The sequence below is a fragment of the Buteo buteo genome, chromosome 2 (genome assembly GCF_964188355.1).
Source record: "Buteo buteo chromosome 2, bButBut1.hap1.1, whole genome shotgun sequence".
Taxonomy (NCBI): Eukaryota; Metazoa; Chordata; class Aves; order Accipitriformes; family Accipitridae; genus Buteo; species Buteo buteo.
The window spans coordinates 16,516,817-16,540,138 of record NC_134172.1 but is presented as its reverse complement, the minus strand read 5'-3'; the positions used below and the strand labels follow the sequence as shown (position 1 = coordinate 16,540,138).

The 23,322-nt window shown below is 38.4% G+C and overlaps 1 protein-coding gene across 2 annotated transcripts in view; it reads right to left on the bottom strand.

Annotated features, from left to right (window-relative positions):
* Window positions 1–4,246: 4,246 nt before the first annotated feature.
* ITGB1 (integrin subunit beta 1) overlaps window positions 4,247–23,322 on the bottom strand; it is a 47,074-nt gene continuing 27,998 nt past the window's right edge. Inside the window, exons 8-17 of one of the 2 annotated variants that reach the window (XM_075046235.1) lie at window positions 22,319–22,414; window positions 21,523–21,612; window positions 20,655–20,795; window positions 20,319–20,521; window positions 18,066–18,304; window positions 16,350–16,572; window positions 14,888–15,120; window positions 12,584–12,750; window positions 11,621–11,701; window positions 4,247–5,477 (exon numbers count right to left, since the gene is read on the bottom strand). In XM_075046235.1, coding sequence (XP_074902336.1) covers window positions 11,627–11,701; window positions 12,584–12,750; window positions 14,888–15,120; window positions 16,350–16,572; window positions 18,066–18,304; window positions 20,319–20,521; window positions 20,655–20,795; window positions 21,523–21,612; window positions 22,319–22,414 — 1,467 coding nt within the window. In that variant the 3' untranslated portion in view covers window positions 4,247–5,477; window positions 11,621–11,626. The remainder of the gene's footprint in view (window positions 5,478–11,620; window positions 11,702–12,583; window positions 12,751–14,887; window positions 15,121–16,349; window positions 16,573–18,065; window positions 18,305–20,318; window positions 20,522–20,654; window positions 20,796–21,522; window positions 21,613–22,318; window positions 22,415–23,322) is intronic. The other variant, XM_075046239.1, reaches the window with a different exon arrangement.

Sequence of the window (23,322 nt, the reverse complement as noted above, 5' to 3'; positions counted from 1 at the left end):
TTAAAAAAAACCTGCCTTCAAAATTCATTTAAAATTAATGTTTAACCCAAATATTTTCAAGTTATTTAAAATTATGCCCTACAGTGTTTTTTTCTAGCTGCAATTTATCCATTTTAATGAGATAGGGGTTAATGTATTTATTATCATTAATGAACATTCACTTGAATTACTTTGCAGCACTTGTGTTCTGGTACTTGTATTCATAGTTGCTTATAAATATTTTCTTTCTGCTAGATAACTGCTTTGGCAGCAATTCTGATTTTATAGAATCGTAGAATGGTTTGGGCAGGAAGGGACCTTAAAGATCATCTAGTTCCAACCCCCTGCCATGGGCAGGGACACCTTCCACTGGATCAGGTTGCTCAAAGCCCCATCCAACCTGGCCTTGAACACTTCCAGGGATGGGGCACCCACAACTTCTCTGGGAAACCTGGTCCAGTGCCTCACCATTCTCACAGTAAAGAATTCTTTCCTAATATTGAATCTAAATCTACCCTCTTTCAGTTTAAAGCCATTACCCCTTGTCCTATCACTACACTCCCTGTTAAAGAGTCCATCTCCAGCTTTCCTGTAGGCCCCGTTTAGGTGCTGGGAGGCTGCTATAAGGTCATCCCAGAGCCTTCTCTTCTCCAGGCAGAACAACCCCAAGTCTCTCAGCCTGTCTTCATAGGAGAGGTGCTCCAGCCCCCTGATCACTTTGTGGCCCTTCTCTAGACCTGCTTGAGCAGGTCCATGTCTTTCTTATGTTGGGGGCCCCAGAGCTGAGCACAGTACTCCAGGTGGGATCCCATGAGAGCAGAGGAGAGGGAAAGAATCACCTCCCTCGACCTGCTGGTCACGCTTCTTTTGATGCGGCCCAGGATACAGTTGGCTTTGTGCACTGCAAGCGCATGTTCCTGTCTCATCCACCAATACCCCCAAGTCCTTCTCTGCAGGGCTACTCTCAATCCACTCATCGCCCAGCCTGTATTTGTGCTTGGGATTGCCCTGACCCATGTGCAGGACCTTGCACTTGGCCTTGTTGAACTTCATGAGGTTTGCACGGGCCCACCTCTCAAACCTGTCAAGGTCCCTCTGGATGGCATCCCTTCCCTCCAGCATGTTGACTGCACCGCACAGCTTGGTGTCATCAGCAAACTTTCTGAGGGTGCACTCAATCCCACTGTCCATGTCACCAACAAAGATGTTAAATAGCACCGGTCCCAATACCAACACCTGAGGAACACCCCTCAAAAAAACCCAGAAGTGCTTGGAAAACACCCTTTAAATAGTAGAACTTTGTAGCTAGAGCATACTCTTTCACCACTTCCACTTGGTCAATACCAAAGCTTTAGTAAATAGAAGAGTTTTATTTTAAAAGTTAATCTTTTTTTTCTGTTCATATTCTGTGCTCCTCTGAGAATGAATTTGTACTTCTTATGGAAAAGAAAAAATGGTCATATTGTATAGCTGTGCAATTGTGCAGAAAAGGAAGGAAAAACATCAGAATCCCAAGGGAAGTATGTATTTATCAGTCTAGATTTCCTCATATATAGGTGCTCCAGATTGTGCTAAGAGGCTGTTTCAGTTTGAGCTCTTGACTAGTCTTCCAAGCAGCCTAGGGGTAGTTTAAGGCAAGAGTCTCAACATACTGTGGCAAAGTTAGTTGATGGATATCACTTAATAAACTACATGATTATAGATATTTTCTTTAGCTGACTTTTATTTTTGCTGTTATAGTTTCAATCCAAGACAAGAAACTTTATTAACAACTGCCATAAAGCAATTCTAGCTTACCTCTAGTTACTGGACAAGAACTGGGGAAATTGATGAATTAAAGATAGCTAGACGATGGTTATATTAACTGTAGTTTTTTAAAAACACATATACTACTGGGATCTTCTATCTAGCTTGTGTGGGATCACAGTCTTTTGAGTCTATGCATCTGTTGGTATTTTAGTAAGAGTTCCCTGCTTCACCAACTTGCAGAATTCAGGGTAAGTAGCCAAGGTCAGTATTTATAAGCCAGGAAGGATCCACAACTACTTCCATTTGCCAGCACTTAAATTTTATCATATTTGAACTACACCATCTCTCTTAGCTAGAGCATCCAATCCTGCTTTAAAGCAAATCATACGGTCCGTGACACCTACAGCAACTTGAATCTGATACTGTAGGATGGCAGCTGTTCTCTCTCATTTAAGCAACTGTTCACTTGGAGATATTAATCAGCTTCCATCTGGCTGGAAGTGGCTACTGGAAACCCAGTTTGAATAAGGGTTTAACAAAAGCTCTCCTTAATGGGCCACTTGAATTCAAAGCCTTCAAGGAGCATCTCTGTGAAAAAAGTCATCTACCAATCCACAAAAGCATTTTGAAACCAGACTCGCTAAGGAAACTGCAGAACATGTAACATAGATGAGTGGACAGAACCAGGTTAATGCACATGTTATTGAAAATTTGCTTAATTTAGGAGGACTGGTAATACTGTATAGGCATCAGGGTTCCTAAAGGTCAGCATCCTGCTACCTGTAGGACTTGAATTCTGGTTAGTTCAGGACTCCAGTGTTCTGTGTAGTCTGGGAAAGACTGAGAGGTAAAAAGACAGATCTGAAGGGGACTTCGATACCCAGTCTGAAACAGAAATTTGGGATTATTCTTTCTAGAATATTGAAAAACCAACAGCCATAAAGATCAGAAATTATCCCTTCTGTTTAAATCGCCTTGTCTCCAGTGAAGATAGTTTTCATGGACAAGTAATACAGAAATTTCTGCATTTTTTCTTATGGAACTATTGAAAATCCTCAGTATTGGGAAAGTGACCAAAGCAGTAGGAAGGGAGGCAAGTACTCAAATGCTCAAAATAAAATCTCATCTGTCACGGCCACAGTCAAGTCACAACTCTGTAAAGTTAGTATCAAGAGGAACAGACAACACCAGCCGTACATACGAGTGCAGCTGGTTTCTTATCTTGGGTCAGGTAGGAAGGCATTCTCAGGCTGTTTCGGTTCCCTTAGTTGGAAAGGCAACACAAGGAAGAGCATTCATGATGTTAAGAACTAATCCAGAGCAGTACTGTGGACTTTGTTATGAAGGATAGCAGGCCAAATTGTAGCACAGCTTCTTCCCATCTGTGAGTTTGCCCCCGTTTGCACCAACCATCAGAAAACGTACCTGTTGCCAAATCTGGTAGCTCAAGAGAAGGCAGGCTGCAGCAGCTCTGTGTCCCCAGGTCCAACCCGTAGCGAGCCTAAGCACGTATTGCCAGTAAGCATGTGCAGGCACGCACACAACACGTACGCAGTATGTACATACACACACACAGAGCATCACAGATAGAAGAGAGCACTCATGGAAATACGAACAGGACCAATGGACATCCCTGTGCTTAGACACTCAGCCTTCCCCAGCCGCTGCCCCTGGATCTCCGCTCTGCCCTGCTGCCACCACCCGTGCCGGCCCTGCTCCAGCCGCTGCTGCAGACCTCCCTGCTCACACACCCCGACGTACACCCACCCGCCCACCCCACCCCATCGTGGATTTCTCAAGCAACCAGCCTTAGACAACCAAGCCCACCTCCTAACTGGCCCTTGGATCCTCTTGTCTCCAGCTGCTTCCCTCATAGAGGGATGGAGACAGACACACACACACACCGCCCCACCTCTCCGTCGATGCCCCCCTCCCACTTCGTGGAAACCAGGCTCCTTCTGCCCACAGATGGAGGTTAAAAGGGACTTTTAGATCCCCACAGCTTCTCAGGATAACCTGAAGTACCAGCAGTTTAAAAAAGAAAAAATAAATCATACAGATTCCATGAATATGCCTTAGGAATGTATTTAATTACAAAATGGTTTTGACAATCTATCTAGAATATTATACCCTTAAAAAAAATTTGGAAGACTTTCTTTTGCTACAAAATGTAGTGATTTTTCTCATTTGCTGTGTGTTGTGAAACAATGTTAACCAAATAGCCCATTTGCTGGAACAGTTACTAAACTACAGAACTTCTTTAGCACACATGCAAGCCTGGGGCTTTACATCAGCAGCCACTGTACGTAACACAGAACACTGTGCTACACTCTGGCCTTTGTGCATTTCATACAACAGCTAACGTTTGTTATGCAAGATCACTTCTGCTTGATGTTTCTCAGATTTGATCTAAAGGACACATTTGGTATTATTACAATGTTTATTACCTCTTGCCCAAACAGACACAGTTCTCAGGTTTTTGGAATAGTATCAACTTCTACAACATAAAGAGACGAGATTTAAGTATTTTAAGGTACTTTTATTTAATAAATAACTTCAGTAATAGCACTGTAAAAAGTGAACATCTGTTAAAATAAAAAGGCACTTAAAACAAGAATATGACTATGATGCAGTTTGAATGGTCAAAGGCAAATATACATGGCACATGTCAAGAATGATGTGTGACTTGTCACATGGCAAACTATGCAATCTTAGCTACAGGGTAAAGGCAAATTTACAGCTAAGACTGCTCAAAAAAAAAAAAACCAAGGGAAAAAAAAGCTTGTGTTGATACAAAAATATTACAAAAAGAATCGCAACCAAATACGTTAAAAAGATTAGAAGGGTGACAAAGCACCAGGCTTGAAACCAAGGAAACATTACAGAATAAAGACACAGTATGATGTAAGGCCCTTATGTATTTTGAGGATGTCTTGGTAAGGTATTTCATGACACTGCCACCCAGGGCTTGAATTTACAAATTAAAACTAAGCAAGTTACCAGTCAGCAACTTTTTCAGTAATGGCACGTGTTTTAAAGCTATTTTTTCCTTCTTAACATTCTTCTCAAACCCTTTCATTTTAACCATACCCTGGCAATAAGGAACTTAAAAATTAAAAATAAGTATGCACACACTTTTCAGTCATTTACACTGCTCACTTCCAACTTACTCAACTTACCATATACTTAATCATATGTCTAGCAAGTAGAAGATCAGTTAACCATCAGCTCCATGCTACATGAGTTTAATTATATCTGCAAACTCAAGCCCTGATTTCCCTGTAAAGCTAAAAAGTTTAATACTAAATGGCTAGGCAGAGCCCTCATGCTGATTGCTTTAACCATTTCCCTCCCAGTCATGCCACAGCAGTATCGCACCCTGCAGAAGACCTAGATTCACAGCACAGGAGTGGAAAAGGTCAAAAAGGCACCATGTGACCTTAGCTGACTAGGCTACACAGTCTCAAGTTTTTTTTGTCAGACGTCTGGCACTGATTACTTTTATTTGCAAAAAAAATAAAAATAAAAAATTACATATGGTACATTTTCAAAACCTGCACAGGAAAACAAACCTACATGTAATGAATTAGTAAAATCACTGCAGTTTGCCCTAAATCTATCTTACTGTGACTACAAAAAATTGCTATGCTGCATACAGTGTTGTGAAGTTATACAAGCAGTGTTCATTTTCCCTCATATTTAGGATTGACCACAGTTGTCACTGCACTCTTGTAAATAGGATTTTCACCCTAGAAAAAGAAAAATATTTACATTAACATTTTAAAGAGATGAAAAAAGCACTGTGTTTACAAGAAGTGTAAAAATTAGCCTAAGAAATTATCCATTAATGTTTTGTTTGTACACACAAACAGCTTAAATCAAACTAGCTTTCCCTCTAGCAACTTGAAGAAAGGCATGCTCAGCTAATAAAGCAAAAGGTTAGGGCATGATCCTGTCCAGTTTACACCACAGATTTCCTTCAAAGCATATGAAACTCATATGGTCATCCCAGGGCTCAGCCATCAACTTGGGGGTCTGCGGCCCATGATATTTTTTAAAGAAGAACAGGACTGTAAACAACATTGTTTGAAATCATGACTGACCACAGACCACATTCTGCTATAATAAACATTTAAATAGCTTATCTTGCATTATAATTTAATTCTAGAAACAAAGTGGAAAGGCTTATACTATTTTGATAATACACATTCAATATTTATATTGAACATTCAGTGCTTGTCATTCTCCTTTTATTCCTGCAGGTCTCCCCAACTTGCAAAATGCGTAGTTAAAACTAAGAAACTTCAGTACTGGTGCAAACATTGCAATAAAAACATTACTTCTACTGACACAAGAAATGGCTACAGAACAATCACTTACACCTCTCTTGTTGAGATTTGAAAACCTCTAAATTAAGCTTACTGTAAGCTTCCTTTGTTTCTAGGTTTCCTTTTATCTCAGTAAATCTTACTCCATTTATGGCATCCTTGCACACCTAAGATGAACGGCTTGAACTCAAAATGAATAGATAAATCTTACTAGGAGAAAGGGGCTACCACTAGGCTAGGACACTACCGATACAACCTGGATCAGCAGTGCTGTGCTCTTATCACAACCTGAACTTCAACCTAAATAAATGTTGTTTACCAGTATATGAAACTCTTCTGTGCATACATGAATAATTCCTGAGGAAATTCAGTACAGTGCAGATGTCAGCCTGAGTGCAGTTCTGGCCAGAATCATATCTGGCCTTCATCAGCAGTAAGGGAATCTCTCTCCCTTTGAAGATCCCTCTAGTCTGAGATGGCCTATATAACCATATTAATTCAATTCTACTCTATTAAATTACACAGCATTTAAAATATTTCAGGTTAAAAAAAACTTTTCCTACAGTCAATTGAAGGAAATCCTCCCGTAGACACACAAACACCAGGTGTGTCTGTTTTTTCAGGGTCATAAACCTGGAAAAACAACTGGGAATACCACAGGATGTGCCAAAAGGTGACAAGGCAAGCAAGAAACCAACTTGGTGTGAAATTTTCCTATCACAATTCCTGGGACGTTTGTTGCCTTCTATTTGCAAGACCTGGTATGGGGCAAGTAACTGGCTTACCCCAACAACAGTAGCTGCTGCTAAGGAAGACCATTTAGCTGGTGTACTGCCTTTCTGTCATGGTTCCTTTCACAGAAAAAGGCTGTTTCTCCTTGAAGCCAGCTTCTCTACATGGAAAGAGCAACGAGGCACATCCAAGCCCACCTAGACCTGAAAGAATCCAGCCTAGTCTCTCAAGTCCAGCCAGAACACAGATTGCTGGACAATGGAAGTTAAGGTTCCCTGCTCACTCTTCTCAATATCTAAGTCAACGTCATATCTGGTTTGAGGTGAAGGAAGAACTAGGTGTCCAGTGCTGGCTGTACTTCACAAATACATAGTACCAGCAAAAGACCTTTCTATCAGTTCCCAGGCAAACTCTGCCTTCATTAAAAGTATATCAGCTACTAGTTTGGAAAGGGATGCTGAGTTAAGTTTTTTTGCTTGTTTGGTTTGTTTGTTTGTTTTTTTTTTAAATCATGGAAATAGTGTTGTGGCTAGTTCTCACCAGACAAATTAATCAATGCAAAATTACATACACACCCCCCCCCCCATTTTTAATAAAAAGCTTTGCAATAGTAAGATGTAAATTAAACTGGAAGAACATCCAGGGATGAGAGATTTAATCTGTAACTGAAGTATCTCATTATGCCTCAACATTCTTGGCAATGTACATTGTGTGTTTCCTCAATGACTTTTAATGGAGAATTCTTAAAAATATAAATATAAATCAGTAAAGTTTATGATGCAGAGAAAGTCTGTAAGCTTAATAGGCTGTATCATATGCAGACTGGAAGGTATTGCACAGCTTTTCAGTGGCAAGGCATTATGTAATATTTGTTATACTGTGCTTTTATGCTTTTAACCTTCAACATTTTACAAAAGAGACTACCCCCAGCACATACAGGGAGGTATATGTTTACATTTTCTTGTTTGTAAAAGATAACTTCTTTCAGGTTGTGCAGGAGTTGGTCTAAAGGTTAGGACTAAAACTTGGAAATTTGCAGGGTGCTGCTCATACAATTAATTTGAACTTGGAATCAGGTTTAAAATGCAATTTGCATAATAAGATTATAAATTTTTTACTATAATGCTTTTTCAAGAGAAATCAGAATTTGAAATTTACATGCTCTTTATTTAGCATAAGCCCTATTCACAAAGAAACCAAAACGCTGTACTCTTTTCCCCTGTACTTGCACTCTATGTTCCCAAGAACTCTCAGAAACACACAGTGGGATTTAGGTCACTGAATAAGGCACTTAACAAGGTGTCTCCCCATGTCAGTTGAGTGCCTCAGTTGTCAACACACAGAGAACTGTTCAGCTTAACCCAACCTTACGTTCGACCAGCTAAATGGCTCTTGAGGCTCTACTGCCTATAACTGCAACATAGGCACCCAATGGATTTGCAATTCCCTCCCTGCTATCTTCTGTTAGACAGGCAGCAACACTGGCCTTTCCAGCCATACTCAATCACTGTGTCTCAGCCCTGGGTTGGCAAGGTCTTCTACAGATAGCTTACCATTAAAACTAACATGAAAGTAGTAAATAAATGTCCACTAGTTCAACACGACTCTCACCTCCCTTAGGGCCCCTCACAGCTGGCACATGGTATGAACTTTCAGAGATTAGCAGCATTCCAGATTTTTAACTGGCCACTAAAACATGGTATTCCAAACTTGCTGTCTTAGACAAATACTACTGTTTTTTAAATAAGCCCGTTTTCTTTATGCCACTACAGAGGATACACTGGTTTAAGCATGCAAAGTTAGGGAAAACACATTTGCCACATGCCCCTATAAATGAAAACACCATGCACACTTAAACCAAAATAAAAGTCAAACAATAACTACATACAAGATGAAGTGAAATACATTAAAATTAAGATGGAGGTATTTTTAAAAAGTAACTTTCAGCAGAGAATAACGAGCTATGTTCTTGCAACACTGTTAGTTTTCAACTAGACTGGGCTGTTCAGAGGGTAACAGTTCAGTCTAGTGTTGCATAAAGATGAACCTATTATATAGGATGTTTGATTAACCTTTGTATTCCTTTTTTCCCCATGGACTTACTATTTCAATAGTCACTTAAACTACCTTTACAGTGGGTTTAAGTCCTAAGTCACTGCAAGAAACTGCACACTAGAATTTTTAAACTCATCCATATACATTGTTCAAGAGCTGGTTCTTACTATTTTCAGCTCTCATCAATATCCATCATTATTTTACAGTAATATAAAGTGAGTCATCTGTCAACCCATAAATACAGCAGTTGCATCAGAGGATGAAGCAAAGGCCAAAGTTAAAGGCAACACAGACAACAGAGGGTATCATCTACCATGACTGGAAGACTAGAGGAAAGCAGCTAGCCTGCTGTTAAGTAAATACTCTTTTAATGGCACGAATCTGAACGAGACAGGCAGTGAAGACAGTAAGGCCCGACAGCAGTGAAAGGATACTAAGACAGTAGCTATACTGCAGGCCAAGGACAACTTGAACTTGGTTCAACCTAGCTGGCTTGAGCATCAACTGCACAGATATTGTGGTGACAAGTCATTCACATCACCACAGACCAGGACTGGTAAAGTATTCGGGCACCTGGTCCACGACAAGCTTCGTGGTGCTGCAGTTTACTCATTGCAGTAACCAAGCCCACCTGTGTGTATGACTGTTGTGGAAGAGGGGGAAGGGTCGCACAAACCGTACACAGTTAATTTTACTGTATACGTATATAACCGGAGGGAACCTACTGCAGTGTAATCTTCTTGTAATGGTATTTCAGATGACTTTCTTGCCTTGACAAGACAACTTTCTTCACCTAAATGAAAGGTTACTTCAACAATCTAAAAACCCCAGAAAAATCTTAGTTATAGGAGAAAGGAGGATTTTCTTCTTTTACTTCCTGTGGGTCACCTATTCTGCCGATACTGATCTTGTCTTTTTCAGTGGCCAATAAAACTAAACCCAGCTCCCTTTCTCCCCAAAGTTCTGATATTTCTATGAACATCAAAAATGATAAAGACGTGTTTAAAAAACCCACACTCTTTCATACATCTGATCTTTGCAGTGAGTGAAACAAGGCGGCAGAATTCAATCCCTCCATTTACGCAAGAGGAAAGCTTTCTGCAAGAAGTACATTTTGAGGAGAAATGGCAGCACTAAAGACATTAGATCCTGAAAGAGTAATGGGGCAGAGAACGAGAGCACAGAATGGAAGTTACACACCGTATGGTTTGTTAGATGCTTGTCCTGCATGCAACAGAGTACACAATTAAGTGAATACCAGAAGAGAAGGTAAGAGAGACTTAACCAGATGGATTATGTGAAACGTTAGAAAGGAACAAGAACTCCATTTCCTCCCCAGAATAATCGACTCTGAGAAGAAAAGTGGAAAGGAATTGAATGTGGTCGGTGTGGCAAGCAAAATGAAGATTTTTTTACAATCAATTTCGAACACACTGGAAAGTGAAATGACTGCAAAGAGAAGAGGAAAGTATATTTCATCAAGGAAGGGCTCAGAATGCTAGACAAAGTATTTGGAATTTTTGTCACCATGAGGACAGATAAGAGCTTAAATACTCTTAATTCCTGCTTTCTCCCCTCATTTTTCCTTTACTAAATCTTTCGAATGCAACGCTGAAAAAGGGAGACAGCAGACAGAATAAAATTAGAGATAACAGATTCTTCCCTTCCACTGGCGCCTGTCGAAAAGCCCTTGGATATTTAAAAGGATGAGCTGCCTTCCCAGCTTCTTCCTTCCCCTCCCTCTAATCTGATGTCTGTACTTCTCACCTCCCAACATTCTTGTGACATCCATTCCCCATCTAATGCTCCCTTTCTCATTCCTTCCCCAGAAGCTGGACAGCCCAGGGAAGGAGATGAACATCTAAAGCATTCAAGAAAGTGCAATATCAAAGTCTACAGAAGATCTCTCTCCATCACTTCTGGTTTACTGACTTGCTCTTCTGAATATTGCCATTTCTCCTTGCTTGTTGGGTGTGAAGAGAACTGAAGTCAGCATTTCCAAACAGAAATGAGGTGTTCAGGCAGAGTTTAAGAGGGACTAAGAAACTGGGGGAAAATGCATCTAGAGGGGACAAGAACATTTCTTCCTCTCATATTAATGGTTTTTTTTCTATGGAGACCCCCAAGCTGGCTGGGTTATGAGGACTGTGATATTGCCAGTTTCAGCAGAAATATGGATGGAAAAAATAAGATGCATATTTAATTATAAAATCAATAGAGTATATGTATTTTCACGCTTTAAACACAGGGTAGCTCTATAGTAGGTTAATAAGCCAAAGCAATTAAAAAAAAAATATCTGTAAGGCTACTCTGAATGTTCCCAGAGTTATTCTAATAAAAACAGTGGTATTTATAGACTGGGATATCTGAGGAATATCTAAACTAGCTTTGCAAACATCAACTTCAAGCAAACTGACTGCTGATTCGAGGAAATAGAAGACAAACCCTCCTCTGAACTCTGTGTCTCTCCACAATCCAAAGAGCTTCTTCAATCCTAACAGTTGTTCTATTATATATCCAGACATTTATCCGGGAAAAAAAAATATAATTCACTTGTAGAATAGTTTAAGCCAGTACTGGTGGTATTAGTAAGCAAGCAATCTTGCTGTCAAAACAAGTTAAAAATTTTCAAGCTGCATTCTTTAAAACCCCAGAATCAAAGCAGCAGTAGATAAACTAAGCAAGACTCAAACTGTGATTAACTGACTGACACACAGTGAGTTTGAAGTGACATGCAAAGGAAAAAAAAAAGGAAGAAAATGAAAGAAGATACAAACTGAGACTTAGAGACCAGCTTTACGTCCATAGTTTGGATTCTTGAAATTGTTAATAGGGCTCTTGTATATTGGATTTTCTTGCTGAAGTAAAAGAAATGGTCAATGTCGAATAACTCAACAGGAAAAAAAGAAAAGTAATATTCTCAACTATCACTGAAAAAAATCATGCTCTATATAAGGAAAAGTGTTAGTAATTCTTTTTCTAGCATAGAATTAATGAATTTTCTTAAATAAAAACAAAAGACTTCCTAGGAGATTTTTTTAAAGTATTCCCTTATCAAGCATACGTGGGTGTTGACTTCTACAGAACTGTAGTGAAGGGTTTTTGATTAGCAGGTTCCTAAAATTTCCCAGAGGCAGCGACCCTATAGCCTATGTAAGCCTATAGAACATAGGCTTGTTTTTCTTGCATACTTTTCTGTTGACAAGGGGCTGGGAAGATTTCAACAAACCAGTACCAGCCACGATTTTGTGACCAGTTATTGAAATCTCCCAAGCAAACCTATATGAGTATTCACAAGATCTCTTTCATAAGCATAAAATTTTCTTCTTCATTTTATGCAAAAGTGACTCTCATCTTCTAATAAACATTTTAATATTATGTTGTAAAGTGTGGTAGAACTGCAAAGCTGAACTATTCTGTCACCATCACATTTTTATTTCTACTGAAGTTATTACTCGCTTTTCTAACCCAAGAGGTACTTCTCAAAGAGTGTTGCCGTTTTTGTTGTGGTTTGGGGTTTTTTTTGGTGTTTTTCGTTGTTTGTTTGTTTTGTTTTAGGTTTTTTTGCTAGTGGTAACATATAATATGTTTTAAAGTCAGCTTAAAATAACGATATTTCTGTTCCTCCATAGGCCAAAAGGCAGGGATACATTCTGAAACATTTAAGGCACGTGAACAAAAATCTTCTATTCTTCCTCAACTACTGTAGCTTTTAGATAGATAAAAGCCTCTTGACTTACCGTATCCCACTTGGCATTCATCTTCTCCTTTTCAAATTTAGCAAATTCTCTTCTGTCATGAATGATCATTAGTAGTTTCCAAATCAATAATAATGCAAGTCCAATAAGAACAATTCCAGCAACCACACCAGCTACAATGGGAATGATGTCAGGGCCACTGGGGCATTCTAGGGAACAAAGTGAGGGAAGCATGATTTTACAAAATGGTAAAGGTAATGCATAACCAGACGCTTTTGAAATTTTATTTTGTACTGAAGTGAGTATTTTGAATATCAGAGATATGCCAATACTATTTTCCTTTCAAACAATGGAAGTTTTGGAATGTGTACATCCTGTAACATTCTAACTTATTTTTATCCTTCTAATTTGTGTTTAGTCTTAGCAATAGAACAATTCATGTCCTGATGATAAAGTCTACACACTGCTAACCCCTTAAGCTATTCAGTAGCTTAAGAGTATTAAAGTAAAATAACTAGCAATTGTATTTTAAACATGAAAAAGTGCCAAGTCAAAGGTGGCGCTAGAGGGATAAACCAGCTAGAGTACAAATGCAGATTAGCAAAACAGTCCCCACATACTCTATCAACAGTGTTACAGAAAAAGGGTGTTCCTCGATTTACCTCAGATGGCTGTTATTGTTAGTAGCTAATATATAGAGATAAGTAATAACTTCGCTTCTGAGACAGATTTTTTAGGCTATCTCCTCATCTTGGAAATTGATCTCTGCTGAAATAAGATTTTTAAAAAGGGCACATCTTTGGATAAAAATATCATGTACTTTCAAAATAAGTGAATTATGTGTTTGAAAAGAGTAATACAGATGCAAAATGATTTAAGGTGACTGACATAGAAATAATAATCCTCCAAAATAAAACCCAACTCTTCTATTAATATGAAATTCTCAATAATCACAAACTGAAAAAGGGCTCTTGCAGAGCTCAATGCACAGGCTGAAGAAATCAGAAACAAACAAATGCAACTTCTGTGCTGTCAATAGGAACACTGCTTCCCCCCAAACTGCACACTCCTAATCTTGGTAGCTGCCTCTGCAGGAGTGGGTGCAGTGGGAAGGGACATGACAGGAATTCCTTGGGAACCAGCAAGGAACAAGTGTCTGCTCCACCGAATATAGCTCTACTGAACAAAGCTTGTTCCTTCAGCACTTGCTTGGCACAAAATTAAGGTGCCTCCCAGTCCATGAAGGCTTGATTCAGCTCTTAACTAAGGCAACAGAAATCTATCCATTAAGAAAAAGTCAGACCCCTGAAGTGTAGGGTATCTGTTGACTTGTCCTAGAAGACGACAGGGTTCAAGGTCCTCCTCTACATGTTGGACTACATTTTTAGAGCATTTAAAACATTCTGAATTGAAGTGGCATTTATTTCTAAAAGCCACTAACCACCGACCTGTATTAAGTGACAATCACCCAAATGATCAATTCTGAAAATTCCTTGAGTACAATACAGCACTAAACTTTTCAACACGCAAGTAAGGTGTGTATTTTCTATCAGGCTTATAAAAATCAGGAGACCACACACTGCTAATGTACAAAACCAGAATTTTTGCACTGTTAGATGCTACATCTCATGATTCAAACTAACAATACTCTTGGTGAATAAATGGTAAATTACTGATCGAGCTGTAGAATTGTTCTCTCTTTTTTGTGTCAGAAGATTGAACAAAATCAAGAACAGCTGACTATTAAGGATTAACTAAGCAAAAGGCTTTTCAGATCTATTCTTGAAGGTACCTCAATTGAGTAAAAGTAAAGGCTCCCAGCATGAAATAATTTAAGCAGTTTGCAGCACAGTACACAATTTTGTGCTGTTGGTTTTTTTATGTGCAAGACTGGTCCCATATTATTAAGAAAAGGAAAAGAAAAAAAGCAACAAAACCTCACAGACACCATTGTTTCTCACCTGTAGCACAAGCCCAGTCAAAAAAAATTATCAAAATTTAGATATCTAGGACTTGTTACAGGACAGGTAAAACAAGCCTGCAAAGTGTCCAAGTCGAAACATGAAATGCTTTAACAAATACACATATCTGATTGACTTTGTTTTTAAAAACCAAAACCTGTTTCTGTCAGCCTAAAGGTTTCAAAAAACTAGGTCTAGAGAGACTTAGGTTTTTCTAAAGCTGCTCAAGTTCCAGACATCCACAACTCTCTCTCACTTAGGGAATAAAGTGCCTATTTCCAAATGCATCTAACCCACAAATCAACCAGAGCTATTTTGTAGTACACAACAACTGCATGAATTAACAACAAAGACAAAGGGAGAGCAGGCAACATCACGTTCATACCTGGGGTCTCTACCACGTGGACATTGGCTTCACCATTTGAGTTGACAGAATATGTGAAGTAGAACCAGCAGTCATCAACGTCCTTCTCTTTGCAATGAGACAACGGATCGGGCTGTCCAGGCTGTGGCAACTTGTCTCGACTTTCTACCCGTGTCATGTTGAAATGCATACATTCCTGAGAACACGTTTCCTTCTTTTCTCCCTTATCGAAAGCTCTGCATTGAACGCAATCCCTGTGGAAGTACAAATCAGAAGCAATGCTTTTTAACATGTTCATGAAAGAGTTCTAGCATTTAATCTAAAGAAACGTAAAGGAGAAAGTGTCAGAGAAAAACCCAAGAAAACCAGCCCTTTCGCCATATAAAGGCCAGGAAAAAATAAAGCAAGACACTGTTTTTTACCAGCCAGAAATTCTACATAACTTGTGATCAACAAAAGCCCCCTTTAATAAATTCCTCTTTCCCTGGATGACCCACAAGCTTCAAGGACAGGAAAAAAAAATTTACCTAAATCTCTAAAAGGGAATAAGGCTAAAACTTTTTCAACACCTCCACCTGGAAACTGAATACTCTCAGAGAAGGCAGTGTAGGAACAGAGTGTTCACAGTGAAACAGTATCTGAGAGACAGACAGGTTAAAAAGAACAAACTGAGTGACAAGCTTTACGGCAGGATATCACTCTGAATAACTAATTGAAAAAAGCGGACTGAGCAGGATTTTTATACTAAAAAGACTGCGCTGAGAGAAAACCTTCAAGTCAGCTGCACAAAGCCAGGAATCACCCCAGCCACTAATCATAAACTTATTTCAAAGCTTCTGTGCAGAAAATGCTTAGTTTCTAAAAACCCGGATTTCTAAAGGCAGGGATGCAAATTTCACTGGCCCACACAGATCTAGGTTTAGTTTTCGACGGTCTGGACAGTCTGACTTTTTCAGTAGTATTTCAGAATAAAAGTTTTAAGCAAAAAGCTTAGCGGAAGTTTTAAATATTCTGGAAATTGCACAGTATACGTATATTTTTGATACATTAATTTCAAAAGATCAAGATGATGGAACTTTACAGCCTGCTACATTATAGACTTATGTTCCCTCCAACTCTGCAGAGGGTTGGCTGTTGATAATCATACATGAAACAGGGGAAAGCTGTAACGTGCTCAAATCAATCTGAATGGTTAAAACTGATTTAACATAATGTACACATTTCTATGCCTAACAAAAAATGGCAGGTAAAGAATTTAGAGAAATAATTAGCATACCTGGAAGCAATCAAAATACTGTATTAATAATGTTTTGTTTGTAATTATTATCACCCAACAACTTTCACTGTCTAAAGGGATGATACGACATGATGCCCCTACATTTCAGGGTAGAATAAAGCACAGTATCAAAAGCCTTGTTCTGCACATGTAAATATCACAAACTCAAATGCATAGAAGCTGGAACTTGGTTTTCTAGGTACTTACTTGTGCTCTGCACAGACACCGAGACAAGTCTGACACATTTCACATGTAGGGCCTTGGAATTTGGGATCTGTACAATTACAGGTGCCACATTCACAGGTTCCTCTTCCATTGCAAATCTGGCCATTAGATGCCATACATGGGAAAGTATCCAAAGAACAATCGCATGCGCTGCCAGTGAAGTTGGGGAAACACTCGCACACTCTGCATTTGCAGATACCGTTTCCTGTGCATTGAAAAGATATTTCAGTGAAATGGAGTCTAATATAAAACCACAAAATTTATGACAGTAAGAAATAAATGTTCACTACCTCAGGATAGATACAGGGAAAAGAAAACCCTGGTGGAGAGATAATGAAGACAGTAATGAATTAAGAGCTACAAAATAAATTTTAGCTCCTTGAAAAACCTACTTACAGGCATTTCTCCCCTTTTCCCATTCTCCTACACTTGGATTTCTTTTAATAAACAAAATAAGATGACTAGGGAAAGCGGACTGAGAATAGTATAATATGATGGCCATATCTCCTGGGTGGAGAGCGTTACAGCAGTGCTTCAGTTCACAATTTTATATGTATATAGATGCACTGATCACTCCTGTCTTTCTATCTATCACTATGCAAATTTATAAAGCAAGACCTAAAAAGATGAGGAATGCACTAACTTAGACTTCACAAAACAGAACAGATGAAACACCTTTGGCTCCTTTGAATACCACCATTGAACTGCTGTACTTCTGATCTCACCCAGCCAAACAAACTTTATGCTCCTTACACAGGAAGTAAGATACCTGTATCTCCAGAAGGGTGATTTGGATGAAATGGAAAGATCTTTGGCTACACCCCTCCTTCTCTATTGAGAACAAAATGTTTAAGTCAATACTTATCTGCCACCATATATTTTGGAACACCACCACTACTGCTCCTATCCTTTGTGGAGCTGGTGAGCAATAGTGTATACTGAGCAAATCAGACAGATGAGGTATTTTCATAATTCAGTTAAAGCTTAGTGGCTTCTCTGTTTTATTTTTGTATCACAGTCAAAACTGAGGTAGTAGTTACACTCCTACCAGGTACTTCAATGTGCAAAGCAGCCTAGGGAAGTTATAGGACAAAAATGCATGCAGCAAAATAATTTAGACACTGGCTGCTGGAGGATTTTCTAAATTGCTTTTAATTTTGGGAATTAATTGCCATCAGAATCTTGTTTCAAGTACTTAAGGTGTTCTTCTGGATCTTGCATGTTTTGATCTTCACTTACCTTTCAGAATAGTCTCAAGATAGCATCTCACTGGTATCTTGTCAAGCACCGAGTCAAGCACTCAGTATTACAAGTAAGCTGAGGTCATTATCTCTTTTTATTGACGCAGTGGTTACACTGAGCCAGGATAACATTATAATCTCAGGCCAGTTGTGTCAGCAATCTTTACTATAATACCTGAGGGTAATTCTGTAATAAACAGCAGAAGTCAAGTTCACTTTACATCCTTCTTGAAGCTGATCCAAGGAAGGCGAAATGTGTATTACACACTATATGTTCATGATCAAGAGAGCTGTTTTATTAATAGACATTTTCAATCAATAAATCTGTGCATATTCTCATCTCTTTTATCAAGTAGCTATGGTCTTTAAGCTAAGTATCACTACTCTACACGGTAGAGTTGACAGACTTGTAAACTGCTGGCCAGTTTTGCCTGCAAACTCTGAAGTAGTTTCTCACCTCCACAAATCAAACCATTTGATCGATCACAGTTGAAGTTATCACATTCACAATATTTGCCAGAATACACTTCATTGGTGTTTTCTCTTTTCTTGCATACACATTGTCCACAAATGCATTCTCCATTGTTACTGCATATTTCTGTACTGTTCTCTCTCCTGCAGTAAGCATCCATATCCTCACTATTTACTTCATCTGTACTACATTCACATAGTCTTCCAATACGTCCTTCATTACATCTGCAAGGTAAAAACACAACTGAAAATGTAAACTTAATTAAAAGTGATACAATAAGACGACTGCAAAAATAGCACAAAGAACAGGAATAAAAGTGACTACTCTCTCAAGGAATATTCCAAGTTAAACTTCGAATGAGATTTCCAGCTGACACCTACCTACATAGACATTCTTGAAGCTGCTGGAGCAAACTAGACTAAGTTGCTTCTATGATGATTACTTGTTCCAGGTGAGAAACTGTGTCACGACCTCTAACTAAATTGCCACATAACCACTATTAATTCCTTTCTCTCAGGTGACAGAGCAACAATTATTTTTAAGTGACAGTTCACTGTAGCTGCTGTCATCTTTCAATGAAAAGATTTCCCCTGAACAGCAATTAGGCAGGGGAGTAGATGATCTTCAGAGCTGCTGAGCACCAGCAAATTCAGCTGAGATCTTTGGGGATCAGCACTTCTCGTTATCAAGGCTAAAGTATCAATGAGCAAACAGAGGTTGTTCTTGTTCCCAGCAGTGATTGACAAACTGCTTGCTGTGCGCATCCAGAGACCGCAGTTCAGCCAGGAAACTGCTACTGCTGCAAGAGCAAAAGGCTGTTCTTACCTACAGCTCTGTTCTCCCCCACATGAAGCCATGGGGACACTAGTGACAGCGATACCAAGTTTAGGAAGTCTTTCTGCACAAAGATGGGAAAATCTGTTCTCCTTACTTGAAGGGAGCATCAAAAACTGACTGCAAAATGGAGCAATGGACCATAAATACTGGATACAAAGTAGCTTATTTCTCAACTAACAGAATACTAAGCAGTTAGGGGGCCATACCTCAGTCATTCAAACACCCTGTTAACTACCACCACCAGCTTCACCAGGCAGATGTTAGTCCACCCTACACCAGAAGTCCTAAGAATGAAGTCAGTATCTTCCGCTTTATTTTTAATAAGTCACATACTAAACCATGTGGAATGAGAATTTTACATTTTATTTCCGTTATAGTTCACTGAGCAGGCACCAGTACTGTTTTCCAAAGTCCTGGATCTTGCTTTCCTGGAGAAGACTGTAATTCCATTCTGCTCTTACCATTCTCATCTCAAGGATTTCCAAAAGGAAACAGTTTTCATTTTTGCTCTAGGTTTCTTGGGGGGGGGGGGGGAGGGGGGGAAGGCTTAAACCTTGACTTCCTAGGTTGATCTTCAACCAGTCTCCAGTGAAGGATTTTACTCTGCTTTCATTGTGTGTAATTCCAGAAAATCCAGTATCATTTTACTTAATTTTCAAATGTGTAATAACGAATACATGTGTTATCTAATCCCAGTGATGGGCAAAAATGGATATTTCAAAGGTGTAAGTATACAAAAAAATTATATATATTCTGAAAGATTTGTAGATGCATGCAATTAGAAGAAACATTGTAACAAGACCCCAAAAGGTTAGAAATAAAGCAGGAAGAAGAGACTGGGATGTCATCCAAAATAAAAGGTAGTTCTTTTATGACTTTTTACTCTTTCCTGCTATGAAACAATTGGTGCCAATCTGGGTAGGACCTCCTACCAAAAAACTAGGAAGCCTGTGAATTTCTCAAAATCAACAGACCTCACATTAGAAAGATATATGTAATTTGATTAGTATGAATTTTTGCAAAACCATCACAAAGTAATCCCATTCATTTTGTTCCACAAATCCATAATTTTTGCCATGTTACATGCACCTCAGAATTAAATAAAGAAACAGAAAAGGCAGTAAGACCCATATGCTTTAAAGTACTGACTCAAGGCCAAATTTGAATTCTGACTTTTACAATGCTGCCAATCTAATGATCAATAGTATGAATTGCAGCATAGGGATTATTTTCGGAGATAAGGCAGTATGTCAAAATATCCTAAAAGAAATAGGTCGGTAACAGTAATTCTTGTTCTTTCACTAAAAAAATTAGTAAAATCAAATAAACCCTAATTAAGGAAACAAAGGTCTTGCTCATGTTTCTCTTTTGCAAAAATAAAGAAAATGTCTATTTATTTACCTGCATGCACCACATTCAAATGTTCCATTTCCTTCGTGGCAGGCTGGACTGTTAGGTTCTCCTTCACTTTGACACTGACATTCACAGATGAACTGGAGATTAATTTCCACTTCTTCAGTGAATCCCAGTGGTTTGATTTTAATTGTTTCATTTTGTCCTTTCTTTGGACATTCATTAGCTGTTACATTAATCTCAAATTTAACCTGCAAAGAAAAATAAATGGAGTGCCACATTACTAAAAGGAGTTTTGTCTGTACTATTTAAAAAAAAATACTGAGTGTTGGACATTTTCAATGGATTTTATACTTTAGTAGCAGCACATATACTGTAAGTTACCTCATCTCCAATTGAAATGTTAGAACATTTCCTTCCATCTTCTTGTGTGTCATTCACTCCATTCTTGCAGAAAGACTTATAACTGATTGTCACTCCTTTTGGTAGCTTACTGTTTTCCAGGATAACCTCTGAAGAAAGGGACTAAAACAATAGTTATTTGCTAACTTCAAATTGAGTTGCATAAGCATTTTGCTGAAGACATTATACAACTATGCACAGTCTAAGTGCCAGTCCAATGGGTGCACTGGAATTATGTAAGTTCCAACATGCCGAGAAACACCAGCCCAGGGCTGCCCATAGCCATGCCGAGGTGACCCCTTCTCATGGCTGAACCCGATCATGCAGGGTCAGGGCAGGTCTCTATGGACCTTGGAGGCACTTGTTTGCCCCAGGTACTCCAAAGGAGAAATGGTGCTCATTTACACAACACAGCTATGAAGAAAATATTCTGGGGCCAAACCCAAGAGGTCCCTGAGGTTGATGTAGACATCTTCTTTGGGGTCTAGAGGTTGCATAATAGCCCTTTTCTCTTCCACATGGGAGGAAGGCAAGAACTGAAGATGCTGAAGAAACAGTGGGGTTTTTGTTTGTGGGTTTTATTTTTTAAAAGGGAAAACATGTATGATAACTTTTTCCTTGTAGTTTTAAGTGGCTTTAAGAGTACATCTTTCTAGTCGTCTAACCTCTTATTGACGTAGTGTCTATATCTCTAGTGTGGTTTTAATGCAATGGTGGTATATTAGTAGTTTAGTGCACTAACTTCCTATTTTGTAGGAAAAACCATAACATTTACCTTGGAGCATCTGCCTGAAAAATTAATAATAACTTACACGCAGGAAAAATAAACCCCAATAAAATCCAAACTTACATTGTATGCATCAATGATCAGCTGAATTACATTGCTGGAGTTTGAAGACAATGTTCCCACTGCTGATTTTGGTATCAGATTTTTCAATTCCTTTCAGTATTTACAAAAGTAAAAAGAAAATTACAGTCTTACTAACAACAAAGTATAATTTGTACCATAAATATCTATATGGTGATATAATGCTTGACCTTACAGAAGAAGCACCACACTTCTAGTGCATTATAGATGAGCAGATAAAAGATGATTTCCAATGAAAAAGAAATAAACTTAACAAATTGAATATAGCTAAAAAAAGAAAAAATACCTTGTTAGGTTAAAATGAGGAAAAATATGCATCTCCTTTACACAGTCATTTCCTATTTCACAATCACACCCAACAGTTCAGTTAATTTTAAACATCAGGAATATAAATAGACCACAAAGGACAAAATACGCTCTTTCATAAGTGTCTCTTGATTCAGTGTCCACACCCCCCTCGGCTATTTTGCTGTAAAAACGTTCATAAAAAGTAGCACTGCAAATATGTTCTCCGCTCACTCCCACCTATAAAAAGGGGCAAGGAGGAGGGGCACTTTCTCCTCAGAAATTACACATGCACTCAGTATCAATTTGAACAAGTAAAAAAGGCTTAATAATAAAAACATGAATACCAAAATATTACTTCCACGATCACTTACTTCCATACTTGTTTTAATTTCAAATCAAGCAACTTTAATGACTTGAGAGGAAATCTGAGTCAGTCTTTGTGTTAGAGGGAAAAAAGTACAGTGACCAGAAATGTGTCATTTATCTTTACCTTATAAACCGCCTGAAACTCTTCAGTAACAGCAAAGATTGTCTGAATGTTGTTCTCACTAAGCTTCTGTACCAGATGAGCAATAGAGGGATAATCCTATAAAAATCAAGCACAAAATGCAATTCAAATTTGGGACACATGCTAGAAAACAATCAGAAAGACTTTGACATCATAAATACAAATCACCTTTAGAAACATAGGTAAGACTTCTAACTAGCCGGCTTGTGTCACCATTCTAAACCAAAACAACCTCTGAAAACAAACACACATTGAAAACATTCCGTATATGCCCCATGAAGGTAGGTGTTTTTTCCACAATAACATTATCATATTCCCTACCATTTAAAGTCTCCAGGTTAAAACCCTGATCTCAATGTTCTCAGAAAATTACCTTTGGTAGTTTTCCATAACACTTATCTCAGTGAAAACCACTACCTTTTGCACTGGTTCATAAAGAAAAGATGAAAAAACTGAATTAATTTTAGGATTTTATTGAACAATACTTACTTAACTTCAGGAATATATGACCACATAAAATTTGTAAAGCTTGTCGTGTTTACCCCATCTAGTAAATGTTTTTCTTTTCACTTTTTGTCTGATCTACCTATCAATAAACCATGAAGTCAGTGTTGTTAAGCATACTTTTATCATAAACTCTGCATCATAAGATTTCAAGCAGTCTTAAAAAAAAAATGACAAGGAGCTCTCTATTTTACATTATTTTTTACAGTAGTGAAATACTTCTGAAGACAAAGACTAGCAAATGATAAAATAATGGGACAGAGCCACCACAGTTTGCCAGCGGACATGCAGCATTATTAATTATTAGAAAGGTTAAAATCCAACAAGACAAACTATAGTGTGAAAGTTGCCATTTCTTGAAATTTTCCAAAAAAGACTGGACTAATTCTTGTGCACTTGCCTTAGTTAAGCTAAAGTCACTTCATGTAATACAGAGGTAAATGGGTAAAGTTGAAAAGATATAGCAGTCTGAAACTATACCA